Raw genomic sequence first — 18,894 nt, 5'->3', positions numbered from 1 at the left:
TCTAACATGTTTGTAAACTATAATGTATTCAGTTTTGAAGATGTAATGGAAATATAGTGTTTTCAATGAGGACAAGAACAGCGATAGTAAGAACTGTAACATGGAGTTTATGTGGAACAGGTACATTTGTTTACATGCTCGTATTTCAGATAGATGGAAACGTGTCTTACCTTTTTACATTCAAAATAATGCCGGATACGTTCCATTGTTATCAACGTATCTGTATATTTGTTCATAATCTATATATATATATATATATATATATATATATATATATATATATATATATATATATATATATATATATATATATATAATCTTTAATTTTTAAAATACTTTTATTTTATATTTGTTTAAAATACTGTTGTTTTTTATTTATATTTTAACTTAGATGTATGAATTATGCAGTATGAAATAACGAAGTATTAATTATCTTATCTTATTATAGTTGCGACTAGCCCTGGGATATTTCTGCTTGCAATTTTTTTTTTTTTTTTTTTTTTTTGCAATCTGTTGGATTCTTATTGTTTTCCTTGTGTATTTTAACACCATTTGTTCACCACATGATAGGATATATATAAGGCGGCCATATATTTGGCGGAGGAAATGAACCATTCTTCCTCGGTAAGCTAATGACAAATTTTGTAACACACCCACACTTGGTCCAAACCGTTCGAAGAGTGGCGATTCAAGCACATGTCATATAATAAAGAAGAAATTTCAACCGCAATGATACTTATTCTGATTCTTTTTTTAAAGTTTTGAACATTTTAATACAGTAAAAAGATCAATATTTTTCATTAGTTCTATCGACACTATATATGCCGTAGATTAAGTCAAAAGTTCATGTTGACAACTAAAGTTCTAATTTAATGAAAACAATATTGCATTAGTAAGCCTTAATGATTGATGTACATGCGACAATAATGGATTACAAAATATTAATACTCCAAGAAGATTATTCTGTTATAGCAATCAATTAAACAAATGTTCCGGAGTCTATGTCAAGACAAACCTTGCATCTAAGAACGAATTTAAATAATTGTTAACAAAGTATATTCAAAACATAAAAATACCCACGATTAGAAAGCAAAATGATAATCATTTGTTTGAATTTTCGGTATTTAAAGAGACTCTACATTCTCGTTTCTTCCATTGCATTTCGGCATTAAAATACTTTCAGCTTAAGCAAAACGAATAAACTCAGTATAAGTAAATGAGTTGTTTAAAGTGACGAAAATGACATATATTCAAACTGGGATTTGGAGTTAGGGGTATCTAAAGACAAATATTTCAACAGAATATAGGTATAACGAAAACAAAATCACCTGTTAGAGGCCTGACTATTTTTAATAAATATGTATTTTTGTCACTGTGAATATGTTAGAAAATGATTAAAATGGTTTTGCTGTAACAGGAAATAATAGCATATCATCCAAAACTATAAAATCAAGCCAGTGGAATATGATAGAAAAAGAGACAAATATCGGATACGTCAGAAATGTGAAAAAGTGAACACATTCATTGGCGATTACACTAAAAAAAAACAAATCCAAAACGAAATAATTGCAGCTAGCTAGTGGCATAAGAGTTTATGCAATATTACAAATGAAACAAAATGCATAAAAACATATGTAAAAGGAATAAAGATATATTTATATCTTAAATATAATGATGACACCGAGAAATGTAAGTCAAAATCACTTCATATACAAATTTTAGAAATTTGTAAAATGAAACGTCTTCTTTTAAATTGAATTATTAGAACAAAAATATGTTTCATTTAATAATTTCTTATGCAATTGAGATTTTAGGAGAAATAAGTAAGACTTCCGTTTATTTCTTTGAAACTTTTGAACATGTTAAGATGGCTACTAAAACAAACATTGGAAACGTCGCCAAGGTAAAAGTTCATTGGCAATAATCAATTTGACTTATGAGGCATTACTATCATTAGAAAGATGAAACTGGTTATCCTTTTTAAACACTTTTCACTTTGTTTGATAAATAGCTCCCAATGTCTTTTATATACTAATTAACATTAGGTATCCATGGGGTTTCTAATTTCTAATTACTAGATTTAAATTAACATGGTTGCAAATACTTACCTGATACGTAACATTAAATATCAAGCTTTTTGTGAAGTATGTAAAACAGAAAACAACACAATTTTAAAATATAAATCACATCTATTGGAAATATTTTGCATTGTAAAAACATTGAGAATAGAACATCAATAAAATACATACCCATTGTCAAAGATGTTCCTAAATATGTTTGGGTGATCCACGACGTACGCTGTACATGTCTTTACATAATATGTTGGATGAACTTGAAAGAGAAAACACACGCAATTAACAATGCGTTGCAAAAGAACTGAACAGGTTTTATTAGGGTGTAGCCAAAAAGCGTAATCTTAACAATTTTCACACTGTTTATGTATTTTTTCCTAAGTAGTTCCAAATATTAAGGAAATGTTGTGGTTCTATTCTCTCATTTTCCTAATTAGTTCCAAATATCAAGGAAATGTTGTGGTTCTATTCTCTCTTAATTATTATGTATTTTTTCTTACTACAGTACTATACAATCTTCATGATTTATATTCTCAGTTTGTAAAATACTTTTGATGAATATTTTCGGATATCTGAATGTCGACTTTTCACTTGAAAGGAAAATATGAATCAGATTAACCGTATTATATGCATTAGCATTTTAAATACATATTATATCATTAGGTATCTTTGAAGAACGTTTTCGTTGTGAAGCTGCAATAATTTGTAAACAAAATATTCGTATTATATAGGAAAGTAAGCTTTCAAGATGGGTTTGATGCAAAACGTACCCAAATATATTATTCTATATCTCACATCGAATACTGGAATGATACTTCATACTCTGGGTGTGTTTAAGGATCTAGATATTGTGTTTATGAACCATAAGGTTCGAAATTCGCTAGACACGTGCATAGTTAACGTTAGACTGCGTAATGTAGCAAACTAATCACGCTGATATAATGAAAGTATCCTTTGATATAATTATTACAGTAATAGCAAAAAATAGTATCGTCGTCAACAGAATTAGCAGTATGCCTGACTCATCCATGGACTCACATTTTTCCTTCATTTTTTAATGAAACAAATATTCAAACCAAACGCAACATTTTACAATTTGATTGGCTAGAGTTAATCAGCGGACCAATCATGTATCAGAACTTTGAGTTCAATCTCTTTAAAAATGTATGTACTTTTGTGCCATGAGTAATGTTTTCACGAATGATATATAACCCTAACCAAAAGACTCTCTCAGGCTATTATATTCATTTAATAACATATTTATAAATATCTCGACACTATACACGTGAAATAGCAACAGTTTACACACCATCAAATGGCGTGACACTCCCTATTCTCAGAGACTTCAAAGTATGGTAATTATTGAAAAAATTGAAAGTAGCAAAGACTTGCGTTAGTTATAAATGTAATGTTTGTGTATACAACATATGACGAAAACGTAAATCTAACCAGCTTTAATCTCCATATCAATCTTTACATATTTATTCTAGTTAGCAGATTTAATGTATTGAAACAAAGAATCTTTCACGGCAGTCCTATATATTTGGATAGAGGTTGTAGTTCTTGAATGCCATTAGTGAGCAGTTTGTCGATACAAAACAAAACTATATACTACTCTGCATGTAATGTAATTATCATATATGTATATGTTACTCTTTAAATAATATATTTCCTCAAATAATGAGAACTAAATGACTCATATATTGTTTTTGTCACCACTAAAGTACAGATATTAGTTTTAAAATATAAAACAACACACTCGCAAGAAACATCCAACCAGTTGTCATATCATTAAAACAGTCAGAATTGTTCTATTAAAACTCATTCAACTCAGAGCTAACCTTATTAGGGTTAACGTTATAATGCATTACCGTATTATAAAGATGGACAGATCGGGGAGGCTGCGAAACTTAATTTAATAACATAAACTGTTTTTGAAGGCTTCCCAAATCGCCAGCAGAAAAAATATAATATTGAAAAATTCTCATTCCAGTTTCTTGCATGTATATACTGCTATAACACAGCTGTTGAGCATTGAGCGAGTCACAGCTTAACACAACATGATTTGAACTTGTTTTCTAAATCATAAATAAATGCACAAGTTACACTGCATTAAACTCAACCGTTCTTGGAACAAGCGTTGTGACAATGTTACATTTTCACGATAGAATAGAAGATAAATATTTAGTAATTTATTGAAAGCATCAAGAAAACATGTAATTAGTTAGTAAATATTCCGATATGGCAAATCTCAAAAGAGTAATTACTTAATATATTCAACTTATGAAAAGAGTTGAATAAATTCCTGTTTAATGCAAGCCTTTGCGATGAAAGCTGGTCATAGGTTAATAATTTCAAAATAAAGTTTATCACTATGTCATTATTTGAATAGATAAATATGCAAAATATTAAGTTTCAACAATAGTTTTCAACAATATTTCCCGCATCTCAAACGTTATCAAGTGAAAGTATAACGGGCGATGATATGCATGACGTTTTGAAAAAGACTTTCAAAGTAAGAAAAACTGAAGCAATAGTGTTTGATGAAACAATAATGTTTTTGAGAAATCAGGTTAAGGATTTGCTGGAAAAGTAAAATATTTAATACGTTTCAGCTGATTCAGACCAATTATCATCTTTAGTGGAACATTAAAGACATAATAAACATCGCAGTTTTTAACTTTATATCAAACGAGAGAATAGTTTCTGGCTTTGCAAGCGCTAAATCATACAAAATTACTCAGCGCAAATTGATTTAAATAGCACGTTTTGATGCAATCAAGGATGCAAATATATGAAAAGTCATTTATCAGTATCTACGGTTTTGACCACTGATATATTTGGAAATCTTAAATTCAGGATCAGTGAAATAGCTATAATTTAGAAATACAAAATAATAATGCAATATCTACCTCCTTAAAACTCTATAAACGATATTTTTAAATCTAAAGAATCATTTTAGGCTATCTGAAATTATACATGTATAGATACTTATCACCGGTTGCCGTAGTGGTAACGCGATTATGAAATAGAGTTATCTATATACTAAACATAACGCGGGAACGATTTTCAAACAAAGGATGATCAGTATTAAACTGTGCATTCATTCAATGAAATCATGTGATGAATCATTTAACAATTGGAAACATGCTGAAAATATTCTACATTAAAAGGAGTCATTAGTTGGCAGAAATATAAACAAAGTTAATGCTGATTATTGTTGGTGTCTATGCTATTAAAATAAGTAACAGAAAACACTGAAGAAAACAAGCTTTGTAAATATTAACATATAAATTTTTTCCTAGAATACAAAGTGAACGATTAGAAAAAAGAACTTACGGTATTGTGAATTAAATCAAAAAATATTCCAAGAATTAAAGACACAAATCCTAACAATAAAAGTCCTGAATGAACCTCAGTTCAAGTCCCGAATAGATCCAAACTTGAAGGCGATGACGTGTCTGTTACAGCCTATGAAGTGCTGATGTGTCAACAGTCTCTTGGTGAATCACAGAAATATTATTCTAGGTTTGAATTCGGTATAAATTCCGATGAATGTCTTTATCCAAGAATTTTGTCAGAGCACTTTTGATTTTTTCAGAGAAAATAATCACTTGGATTCAGTAATTTGAAGAAAATAAACTGGTAAAAATATAATACAACTTACAGTGCTAGATGTTAAAGCAGGACTGGAAAAATCCTTTCAGTCACAAGATAATATAGTTCTCTGTTTGACCTCCGGTCACATTTGCATTTCTAAAAACAACCATTACCTTCTAGAATGATCTTAATGAGTCTTATTTACTTATAACGCAATAACTTATCAAAATTTACATGGGGAAACACTGACCCGGATCAACATATTTTCACCTTCTTGTTTCCCTGAATAATAATATGGTTAGTAAGTTCATACACATAGAGTATAATGAAGCTATTTGTAGATGTTTACATAAATGAAATTGAACCAAAAGTCAATCAGGTAAAGTAGAACTGAACTCAGCTTTAGACAAGGTCAAATCCTGCAAACAATGTTACATTACAATAACATATAATCAATAATTAAAACAATTTAAAACTAACAGACAAGCGACTAAACCAAAGATACATAACACTATTAAATTATTTCCTTTAGAATATTAAAAGATCGAATATTCAAAATAAGAACACTATTCTAGCTGAATATCAAAGATACTTAAGAAGACATAAAATGTGAAAGACGATACGCTACCTAAAGAACGTGTTACCAAATAAGCGAGAATAAAAACATTGTCTTATAGTGAAATTCTTAAACTGCATTCAATAAGACGCAAAGGCTGATTACAAATTGTTCCAATTGTAGATGCACTTTGAACAAATTCCTGAACCCACTATGCATGTTTTGTTTATTTCCTAGACGATTTACTTTTTAAAACATCTATTAAGATCTAATTTACAAACCATTTTCACACATTTATACAAATTTCGGTGAGTTTTGATGGTCTTTTACATAACATGAATTAAATAAAATCCAGGAAACTTTAATCGTGCAGCATTCACCAAACATTACCGTGATATGTAGTACTAACTGAAACACAAAATGGTACAACCATAAAAAAGATCACAGGCAGTATAGTAAATGTGGTGCTGGTGGAGGCCTCAATAATAAATACAAATGAATGTAAAGAAAAAGTAAACTGATGTCAATTCTTGCTAGAGTAAGGACGTCCAAACCAACTTTGATTGTTTTATTTTGAACCAATCCATCGACGTTGTCTTTAGAAAACGGTGGAACCTTGTCTATGAACTTTACGTTTTCCTTTCAGCATACGGACACAGAATGTCTCGAATGTTGGAAGCGTCAGATACCTCCTTATTGTGGTAAGCATAAATATTGTCATCAGTCAAGCAAAATTTTGGCGAAATTGTAAAACTAAACGTTATATTTACACAGAGTTTACTAAAGGAAGGTAGATGAGCTGCTACCAAACATAATTCTTAATACAGTACCCATACAGTAAATGTTAGATATTTGTTGATATATGTGTACACATTTGAGTAATAAATATGATGTATATAGACAGATAAATATCAACTGCAAGATCAAAACGAATTATTGGCACAATTTGTTATGCTACACTAAACTCTTCTCCAACGGTAGCTTCATCTTGCTTTTGAAACAGCTTTTGAAATTTACGCAACCGTTATCATCAGTCACAGATACTGGAGAATTGTTAAGCTCATCATTGCAGAGTTTTTGAGGTGGTTCAAAATTGAAATCTTAATTGCAAACATACTTTAAAATGACAAAACTCAACACACATCATAACACCTTTAAAACACAATTTATGCTTCTACTTCAAAGCATCGTTCCATTTCTATTTTAAAATACAATCTTTAGAAACATAACAAAAAGACGAGAATGCAAGGCAAATAGGTGGCGCTTTAGTCTCTGCAGAGTGTGACAATATAGCGCGAAGCACATTGCAAACTCCATTGAATTAATAATGAATGTTTTCACTACCAGTTCTACACTATCCTATACATAAGTCAGTGAAAAGCATCAAGTGTGCCACCAGTATATCATATACTGCCAATAAGCATTGATTTCTATTTACATTAATTGATGGCCTTTGTGACAAAAGACGAGATGAAAAATGATTTGCTCAAAACATGCAGTACGCAAGAAAAAAAAATACAATATATCATCCAAAGTTTTCAACCCGGTAAAGGCTATCATAAATACGTTTTCAGATGTTGTGGAAATAAGAGCAGCTAAATCACATATTGCAGGAAAAGCTATTAGTGTAGTTGTTCCTTTTACCTTTATAGCAGGTTTGTTGCACGATTGACAGGGTTTCTCTAAAAAAAATCCCTCACGGACAAATCTGTACGTGAGAACATTATAAAACATGATGAAATAGTAACATTAACATCTCGGGATCTTGTTCCAGATAATTAATGTGTTGGTCCACAATATAAATACCGAATACCATTTAATCGCATGTTTATTTTAACATATGTTATATATGTGTGTGTGTATATATATATATATATATATATATATATATATATATATATATATATATATATATATATATATATATATATATATATATATATATATATATATATATATATATATATATATATATATATATATATATATATATATATATATATATATATATATATATATATATATATATATATATATATATATATATATATATATATACGGGGGTGGGAGAGGTGGTGGGGTGGTATATTAATATGTATAAACTTCGGTCAAGCGCTGAGTTAAGCTGTAATCTCCCTGAAACTAATCAGGAAATTCATCATGGTTATAAAGGAAGAATGTATTAAATACCAGTCTGACTTTGAAATATTAGCAGATCAATGACCCTTAATACTAAGTTTTGGATTTAACATTTTTAAGCGAAAAAGTTTTTGGCATGATATAAAATGATAACCAAGAAAGTTAACTGAAAAATGATACAATTATTTCCGAATCATTTTGCATAAGCGACAAAAGACAAGTACATAATAAATACATTGATTTATTTGGTGTCAGCATCACTGATATGGAAATTATCGGCATATTAGCTAATATAAATTTAACATTTTGCATGCTTCATTTTCCCTGAGCGACGTTGAATTGTGTTAGAAATAATATAATCAATTTGACCTCACTTCATCTTCTAAATATATTTTCATCCCATCGTTTGACACAACAACTTTCAGAAGCCAATAAGTATTTGGCCATGAATAATAAAATCGGAAATAAGTAGTATATAGGTTAACAACGTTTACGATCGCAAATATTGTATATGGCTTGGTTAAAGCAGCATGCATAGTACAAGATTACATGATAGTGAGAACACATTAGCTGGTGCTTAACAAAGTGTACACTTACAGATCAATGAAAAGAATGTCACAAAATATATACCTTTTCGAAGTGCAAGTGTTTGGTAAATATTCAAAAAATATTTAAATTCACCACCAGGTAAGTGTTAATTTTACCTAAATTCTTTCTTAAAAATTTAATTTGTGGAGTGACTAATTGTGCTAAACCAATGTTTGCGCTAATATTAATTCAATATGCGAACGCTTTCGATTATATGTCTAGATGTCTATTCAACAAGTCTTAGAATAGAAGCTTTAGAGTATAAATTAAACAAGTTGTAGAAGTAACATATTTAAGTTTTCGAAAGAACCAATACTTGGTGTATGATTGATGCCAGATACAATTTTGAAGGTATAAAATAAACAAATTAACCTGGTTTGACTAGCATAGTAATTTTAATATATCAATATATATGATATCATTCAAACATCATTTTATTATTATTTTATTTGAAATTTTAATTCACTTCCATGACATGAAAGCTTCTAATGACGGTGTTTGTTCAAGTACAACTACTATATATATATATATATTTCACTTTTTAACCCCATCGTATGGAAACGTTTATGTTTTTGTAGTAGAAAACATCATTTTCTTTTTTATTTATTTTGTTTTTTGTTTTTCTTTTTTCGTTTCTGTTTGTTTGCTAGCTTTTGGGAGGTCTATTTCATGTGCATAACACTTTTAGAACATTCGTCGTTATCCCTTTGCATCCTTTAATATATTTTTCTTTAACTGTGACAATCATTTGCATGCAAAAGTATTGTATTTCATTAATTCATTGGGAGTTAATGAGTAGTCAGTAAAATAGTAATGCAAGTGTAACATAATATCCGGACCTATTTCCAATATGACACCAATATCATAGTTGTTTCGATTACTTTGTCTCCAACTCATAAGCTGTTCATCAGCTGCACATTTTTAATAACCGAAATTTAGCGTCACATGCCACAATTATATATAGTACTGGAATCTAGGTGAATAAAGGTAGGATCTTTCCCTTAGTAATTATATGTGGTGCATAGCAGCATGTCTTAATTTGTTATCTTGTCATCTGTGTCCAAGTAGTGTTGATAAAACCTAAGTGGAATCGTTCTGAATCTACTCACATATACTCGCAATCATCAGAAATATCTCAGTCTCTTAAAGTTCTAATTCATATATTTTGATGAGTCTTTATTAGCTAGTAGTGGCACCTTATAGTATTGACCTGGGTCTAGCTTGTAGTCTTTATACAGACAATACTGAATTCCTTTAACACCACGCATATTTCTAGGATAATAGTCGTACAGTTTGAACAGTAAATTTTGACAGAAATCATCAGCATGAAATCCTTAAGTAATGTGGAAAACTTTAATAGTGTTGGTATAGCTATTTGGTTCAACCCTTCAAAAATATCGTGATACTATTATAGGATCATATCTTTCCTATAACATGATTCGTTTATTGCTAGTATGTAAACATCTCCTCAAAGAAATATTGAACTACCTGTTCTATACACTGTTCCATTAATCGACACTTGATTGTATATCGTCTCTCTCTCCTCCTTTCAAGCACGCGCATATAAATGCACATGTGACAAAGTTTAAATATGTTGTGTTTCGCATAAGTGTACAGCAATGTTAGGAACCTTGGAAGGTGAACATCATTAGTACACTATCATGTACAGAAGTGTCGATCTAATTATAAAATGAAACAATGATATTACCTCAAGGTGCACGTCATCTTAAACAAATATATAATAAGTTCCTTTTATCTCTTATGCTAATAATCATCCTTAGAGACGTGTCGCAATCTGGAATGTATATTCGAGTGGCGCATTTAGATTTGATAATTCTGTTTTAAACAATACGGTTCATCCAGAGGCATAATAATATTATTCGTATTAAGCATCAGTTTGATTTCATCCATGCACCATCATAGAAATGAACAGAGCTAGTAAAATGTCTCAACAAGTCTCGAGTACTAGTATACCATAGTTTCTAAAACTTGCAACACTTTCAACCCTTGAAATGTCATGCAACGTATCTTTGGGCAGCATAAACGATTCCTGTATTATACAAAAAAGACTTTAAGTTAAACACATCAGACAAAACGCATATGGAACGAAGAATGTTATACCTTCCAATTTTCTTCATCAATCCAACTTAATGCATGTCTTCACTGTATTTATCTCGCTTTAATTTGTTTCTTATTTTTATAAACTGATTTCCTACCAAACGCTTTTTACTATAATAGATTCCCAGTGAACCTAAAATCAGAAAAGGGTAACATCCTGCCATATAGAATACATTTTATAGCACATTGAAAAATATAGTTAAACAAGAATAACTTCAGTGAAATTCACATTCTACAAATTTTCATACGTTTCTATTATAAAGCTTAACATGCTTTACACTGACAAAATAATCGACAACAAAAGAACCAAATTCTCACTGAAAATTGCAATATATTGCAAATATAAGTTTATTAATTCAGTAAGATTTCGAGATCTAAAAATAAAACGAATTGCATCTTCCTTCCCTGTATCAGGATGAGAAATTACGTGTCTTGTTAAATTACCCCTGTATGTTGGTATACTACACATTTAAAGCATTTAGCAAAAATGCATTGACCATATACCACTGGAGCCGCTAGGAACAGGATTATTCGTATAGTGAGTGACTTAAAAGAGTTGAATGATCTAGCACTATAGTTGCAATTAATTTTATTATTTTATGAAACCGTTAACTTTATTGATCAAAATGGCAACATGTGACCTTGACCACCTGTAATCTTTAATGGGTGAACTAGTTAGTCAACTAATTTTCCGTGCTAACATAGACTTTTGTTATATCGAACATCATATTTTGTTATTAAAAGAAGTAAATTGGTCCCATTTTACAGATTTATATAAACTAACATAAAAATGAAAAAAAAAAAAAAGCTTTGTAGATATACAGGCTATTTGAATAATCTCCGAGTCGGAAAGAACGCAAACTCTAAGTCCCTCATAAATAAGATCCAAACATAAAGGCGGCTAGACTGTTTTTTTTTTTTTTTACCAGCCATCACATGGTCAGAACAATGTCGCTAACACCCGAAAAAAACTCTACCATGCAAAAGCGTACTGACAAATATATGCGTGAGGAGTACTAACGGCATTTTGTGAGGTACGTTACCCACTATGGTTAGAACACTGTCGCCCTCGACCGTGAAGCTATTAGACGATCTTGGCAACCGAAGAAATGTGAAATGTTATAGTGTTTCAACCAGACACGGTGTTCACTGGCAAAAACAGCTGTGCTTAACTTAATGAAGTAGTATAGAAGTAGTATAGAAGTCTGTGAGAAAAGCTGCATAAACTTGTTCTGCGGGATTGATGAGGCTCATAGCAGGAATGAATACGTGGTCTTTCAGTGCTGACAATGTGGAGGTGGCTCTGATTATGTGGTCTACCCGTGATATGGTGAGCTTCGGGCTGGACGTATGGGAACCAGACAGAAAGCAAAGCAATAACGCAGGTAAGCACACTAATGGCAAGACAAAAAGATGCATTTAGAGACATCTGTGGAATTTTCAAAAGAACTTGAGATGCTAACAGTTATTCGTCTGCTTAGTGAAGAATATATATAATTAAAGTGAAAATGATTACATGCTGGACACAATGTTGTTGACTAGGGCTCGCAAGTCAGTCGTGCGAAGCAGACTGTTCCGCATGAAAAACTTGACGATTTGATGGATGAGCTATTGAATGGATTAAATAGCCATAAAACCAGATATCAGGTGACTGCTTCAGTTCCGACACAAAAACGTGTATCAGACGATATGCCAGCCTCTTTAGGCCACCGTGCCTAAAAGACCCCAACACAAAACAGACGTATTATATTTCGTAATGCCTTGGAAGCTAGTGTGCATGGCGTAATCGGCTGAGAGCTTTGGAGATCTTGTAGACTGAAGGTCAGCCTAGTGTTGATGGCACAGCTCGAAAAAGTTGCGCTTGGTCTGGAAATCAGCCACAATGACGAAGTCTGCTTTGTTGGTGCAATTAAAGCGAGGGGAAATGTCCGAAACTCTTTTAGCACTGTACTCCGTAAAGAAGATATATATAGCTCGCCAACCGAACGAATCCACCATAAAAAGGCGTTCTGATCAGTATATGCGCGAGAGTAAGGACAACATTTCGTGAGGTGCGTTACACATGACTGCGGCCTGTTTCACCAATACCAACGTACATGCCGCCACAGTTCATTATCAAGGTGGGAAACAACGAAAACTAGTGTTTCGAATGGGTTGTTCGGTTTGCACTGTACTCAGACGGCAATAACTTTACTCATCCAGGAAAGTGCTGTCACAGCCTGAGAAATATGAATATTAAAGGACTTCCTAGTGGAGGTAAGCGGCATACCTCTTTGACTGGAAAAATGTATTCTATCATAGATGAAGCAAGGTCATAATATGATGACCTAATTACGATTGCCTACTGTGAAAATAGACACTTGGCGATAATAAAATTCTAAGCTTTCTGTTATTTAATTATAGCAACAAAAGAGACACAATACAAGGATAAGTATTTCTACCGTTAACCTATTGGAAGCCCACACTAAAGACTGCCTTAGCATAGGTAAAAGAAAATCGTAAGCCTGTTCCCGTGCAGTATGTGATAAACAGTCCTCGGCAGCGATTGGGTCTCTAAGGAACCCGGCTTATACAAAAGGCAAGGAGGACGTCACAACGTTCATTCGGAGCAATCAGCGTAATATGATGGATATCCTGGTGGTCTTCTGAAAATGAGGTAGAGAACCATCAAAAACCCGAGGGCCTTTAAGACAACGGACTTCTACATGTGATGAAATTTTATTCGACAGACCGGGGCCACTGATACATCACAACCAAGTACGACGTTTAGCTACAGGCTGCAAATCAGCCCAGAAAAATCCAAGGTTCTGTCGTAATTCATAATTACGCGGTTACAACGGAGCAAATGCGCCATCCCAAACAACGTAGAAAAATGACAGTCTCTCTGAAACAATACTTCATTAATAATTATCGGTTTATAACCAGGAGAACTGATATCCTCGCATGAACTTCGTAAATGAGTGACTAACACTCACAGCGAAGGGAATATAGCCATGCTCAAGACGACGTGCATCTACAGGCATGAATGTGCAGCTACTGATTGCGTTTGGAAGACTGACATTTGTTGACATGGGATCTCAACCCTATCAACCAAGGTGTTACAAACTGATAAATCACACAAGGTTGGTAGCATGACGTTAACAGTCCTCCACCTCCACAGGCGCAGATACGTTCCACAACAAGAAATTGGAGAGCATGTGGTTCGCTTTAAGAGGTCTCTGACGCGTGCCAGACACTGGATACGTAAGACGTAAGTTTTCAACATGAGCCGGTGTTACATTATTGATTATGGCCGCCACAACGGCAGGTGGCTGCCAATCCTACTTAGTGCAACAACTGCAGACTCTGAGAAAAAAAAGCTAATTTGTATACTAGTCCTCAAACTACCGGTACGGTTGAGCCTCTCTACAATGACTTGCGCACAATGGCTCTCGGTCTTACCTCGCCGAACATGGACGCTATTACTCATAAAGAACTGCCACAGGATACGTCAGCTGCATTTGGGACATTTTATCGGTCACCACTTTTACATACGTGCAACACATAAATAAATTCGGAAGCTTTCAATGCAGTCAAGGGCTGCGTTCATTGTAACCACTCCCGATGTCAATCAGGGTCGGCGAAAGCTTGAAAGTGTATTAAGCAACCTTGTCGTGCGTGCTAAGAAGGGGCTGAAAACTAAATCTGCTAACCTGGGATTTTGCACTGTGCGGGTAGGTAAATTTGCCGTATGGCCTGGAAATTCATAAGCTTCTGACAGATTTGACAGCTCTCACGCCCTTCCAGTAACATGGCGCGACTTTAGTATTCATCCGGTTCTTACGGCGGTTCCTTCAAACAATTGGTCTGCAAATGTGAATCTACCGCTCAAACTTCACTGCGCAAATATTTCCTGAGGCTGTGAGCCAGAAATATGTGTACGCCATCGGCGTGGTGAAGGTCATCGATTACAAATATTAGCTCTTATTTTACTGCTCAGGAGAAAGAGTGTAAAGGTCAGAAAGATTTGGCATATCGCCGATCTGCCGAGCGTCGTTCGTTTCTCCGTCTGTCACCTTGCACTGCCCGTAAGCTGGTACAATATGATGCTCGGTGCATAGCCTTTCAATATAGTGACCTTAATGCAAGGATAGCTTTCGAATAAACTCAGACTGCTCTGCTTGGGGGCCTTCCACCTCTCGGTACAGCCAATGACGCTCTTCGTTGGATACATTAATGTAAATCCGGTAAAAGAGGAAGTTTAGAAGAGGTCGTAATGTGGCTTTGCCGGTATCAGCCTTAATTATGCCTTGTCTACGTAGCATGTCCTGTCTCAAAAAGCTCAGCTCTGTGATGATAACAGCTTATGCTGCGTCTTCTAGGTCTACGAGTCGATGTCCGAATAGTTTTATTCTGTACAAGGGTTTTTGAAATCATTGTTTGTTCAACATCAAGTTCTCTGAGTACTGATTATCGGTAAAGGCGGTTGTTGATGCCCCTAGTTCATAATTGTACTAATCTTGCATATTTCGTTCACTATATTTTCATAAGAAAGGGTCTAGTGTATCTCAATTGACCCAATAATGTTGGCTGCTAGCCTTGCTGTGTCAAGGAGCGGAATAGGTAGTATACTAGGCAAACCACCAAAGTCAGGCAGACCAGTAGTAATAAAATGACATTTTACCATCCTCCATTTGTACAACCAAGACTACACTTGCCTTTATTGGAGAAGGCGTGTACGTCGGCCTTTTTAGTCCTGCACTGTTTGATAAGAACAGCAAGTATTTTACAAGCAGTGGCTCTGTCCGGGTGTTTATCTTCAGTGACATGCGTTACTTACCGTGCCACTCATCGTTTGGTATTTTTAGAACATCTACTTCTTTAAACATTCACATATGCATGTACCATACCCACTAAAATTGGCGGTAGCAATGCATCGCACTTTAACTGGAGTTGGTTATTAATGTTCTTCAAACAGATCTGAATAAGCTGATCATTTTTTATTCATCGAAATATGTTTGCGGTTGTCTACGGGCAGAAAATGTCTAATAGCTTCCAAGTGCAGACACCAGCAACGAAGTCATCCTGGACCCCACTGACATAGGTTTTATGCATTTGTTTGCTCCGCCAATAGCAATTGAGCTCATACAGGCGGTCAGGTTGGTATGCTGTGTTCCATTATTGACAAACGTTGTGCATTCCGGCTTGATGTCATCCTATGTCATATCTTCTCATTATCAAAGTCACTCACAGCTTCTGTCATGACTCTGTGAAGTTTTGGTCATGGTTGTCTGATTACTTGACTCTACGTAGCATATACTCTAAGGCCACATTTGCCATAGCTTTGCCGGCAGCGCACATTATATAAAGCCGTTCCATTACGCACTATATTAGTATGAAACAGGAGGATTTATGCTCAGAACTAGTTACCGAATCTTGTTATTTAAGAAATCTATAGGCCTTCCGCGCCACACAATTCTTCATGTGATATCATTTTCTCTCAAGAAGAAACCTAAACGAATCTTGGTCTTTATAGTAGAATAGGGCTACCGGCAAGCGCACAAAGCAGGCGTCCATATCATAGTCTTCGGGGCTGCCTAGAAATTCTCCCGTGTCGTTTTTTCCAAGGAATGTATACCTATAATACACCCTGTTGTGGTGTATAGCAGAGCAGATAAAGAGGACAAATCTAAGAGGCCTTTAAATGCCAATTGGAGCAGTTCATATGCAGACATGATCGTACCATCGTAGTGCTTTATAACTGTATCTACTGGTGCCGATATGCTGCCGAGCAAAGCTATTGTAAATGTAAGCATTGCGGTAACGAGTACAGCAATATAGCTGCTACCAAAGATGGAGAATCCGACAGCTGGTTTCGGTCTATGGTGCTTTGATTATTGGTTGCCCCGAGCACTCAGTACGCCAAGTGCAAGGTCACGGGGAAAGAAGGTATCGTGTCTCAAAGGACGGAAAGGGTAAGACACCACTTCCACTCTCCTCAAGGCCTAAGCTCTTACAAATGAATAGGTATGGTATGCTGGAAACGGTGACAGAAAGGAGTGTAGTTCTGGTTGAGAACTGCTGGCAATACCATTTACTGGCTGGCTAGAAAAACCTCCAGGTGTTTATCATCGCGATAATGGTTATGTTCTTTACAATTTTCTTCTCTCGCTACGCAGAGAGGAGAGAATGCTAGAACCCAGGCGTTCAGGGGCAAACAATTACATTGCTCTAAGTCCCACTGCAATATTGACCGCGGAAAATATCCTTTCAATGGCATCGTGCTCTACTGCTTTTTCATGCCTACGAGTTTTGCGTTTTGCTGGTTTGGGCAGCTGTCACAACCTGCGAGGACGTGTTACAGTCCATTTAACCATGATTCTTTGTGCGATTTCCACTTGTGCGAACGCCTGTGTAGGCATTTGTATCTAATGAATATCACCGTTGGTGCCGAGCGCCATGTCGTCTTCGCTATAATACGTTCACTTTTTATCGACTCAGGTATATTTGATTCTCAGGAAACTATTACTTCTACGTCTGTAAGAAACTGAATCTGCTTATCAACGCCTTCCCTATCTCCACTATAGGCATGTGCTTTTCACTTCGCGCTACCTGGATTGCACAAATATAAAGTAACGTTAGCTCAGCCCACGTGAAACCCATCGATCTCTCTAAGATAAACTTAAACCGGTCTTTAACTGAAGCATGAAACCTGCTGTTTGCCGTCTGGTGGCTCTCCCTTCTAATAAAAGTATGGATTCCAGATATTGGAATTTTGGATCATCTGTGGGAAGAACTACCAATACGATATGGCCAGCTAGATAGTCTTGCTCCCTAATCAGGCAGCTGATATACGTTCCTCCTATGCCGTTATCTTTGTCCAATCCGCATCCGCCAGTCCTTTGTTCCTCTTCGCATCAAAGTCAATGCAAATAAGTATCCATCCTCAAAGCTTCGCACCCGGTTTCGCCCTGAATGGAATACTTCATATAAATAAGAATCTTTCTCATTTTGTAGTAACATGAAAACTGCAAGAGTTTTGCACCAGTGCAGGTAACCCTGATATTCCAGTAGGAATTGTTTACTTGATGTTGATTGAATCTCATTTAGTAGTCTTATGTCCTGGATTATGTCGTCCTTGAAATAAAACTATACTGGCGCAGATTATGTGAAGTCGTCGTCCAAGAGCTCGCAATACGATTTTTGTTTTATTGGGAAACAAACATCAGGTAAGATGCTGGATTGCTCTGTCTCCCTTGAAAGTGATCTATAAGTCTACGTTTTCCTGCCTTCCTTAGTACTCAAGTTGCAGACGCCTCAAAGTCATCGTCCACATTTGCCCCATAAGCTTAACTTCCTGGTCACAAGGTATATAGTATTTCAGAGTACAAGGCTGGATATACAAAAAGTGGTGCGCTGTCAATAAACAAAGACGTACAAAACCTCATCATTCTGCAGGAAACTGCTACTAAAGTATTCCTCACTCCAGGATATGAAACCCGCCAGACGTTGCTGCGACCGTGCTGTACATACTATCATGCACCTTCTTTCAGAAACATAGCAGCACTCACATTTCAACATGGCAACATGGGTTGCCCATAACTGACAAACTTTTTTATAATATTGGGAATACATAGTTCTGTATACCGGGATATTTGAAAATAAAGAAAACGATCTCGCATCGTTAATTTTTTTTCGCCGACGTATGTAATCCACACAAACATTAGTCTCAAGGAGAACATAAGAATGTTTGCTTAAAACAAAAGACGCATTCTACCGTATCTCAGCACTCGGCCAAAACGTCGACGCGGATCTTTAAGTTCAAGTGTTAATAATGTGAAA

General features: G+C 34.7%; 1 protein-coding gene across 1 annotated transcript in view; it reads right to left on the bottom strand.

The window, feature by feature from the left end:
- LOC149796058 (uncharacterized) overlaps positions 1-18,894 on the bottom strand; it is a 159,205-nt gene that overhangs the window by 44,418 nt on the left and 95,893 nt on the right. The window contains exon 7 of the mRNA XM_089964167.1: positions 2,250-2,331. Coding sequence (XP_089820293.1) covers positions 2,250-2,331 — 82 coding nt within the window. The remainder of the gene's footprint in view (positions 1-2,249; positions 2,332-18,894) is intronic.

The sequence above is a fragment of the Sinohyriopsis cumingii genome, chromosome 7, assembly GCF_028554795.1.
Source record: "Sinohyriopsis cumingii isolate HCF-2022 chromosome 7, ASM2855479v2, whole genome shotgun sequence".
Classification (NCBI taxonomy): domain Eukaryota; kingdom Metazoa; phylum Mollusca; class Bivalvia; order Unionida; family Unionidae; genus Sinohyriopsis; species Sinohyriopsis cumingii.
This window is presented reverse-complemented; position numbering and strand designations above follow the sequence as displayed.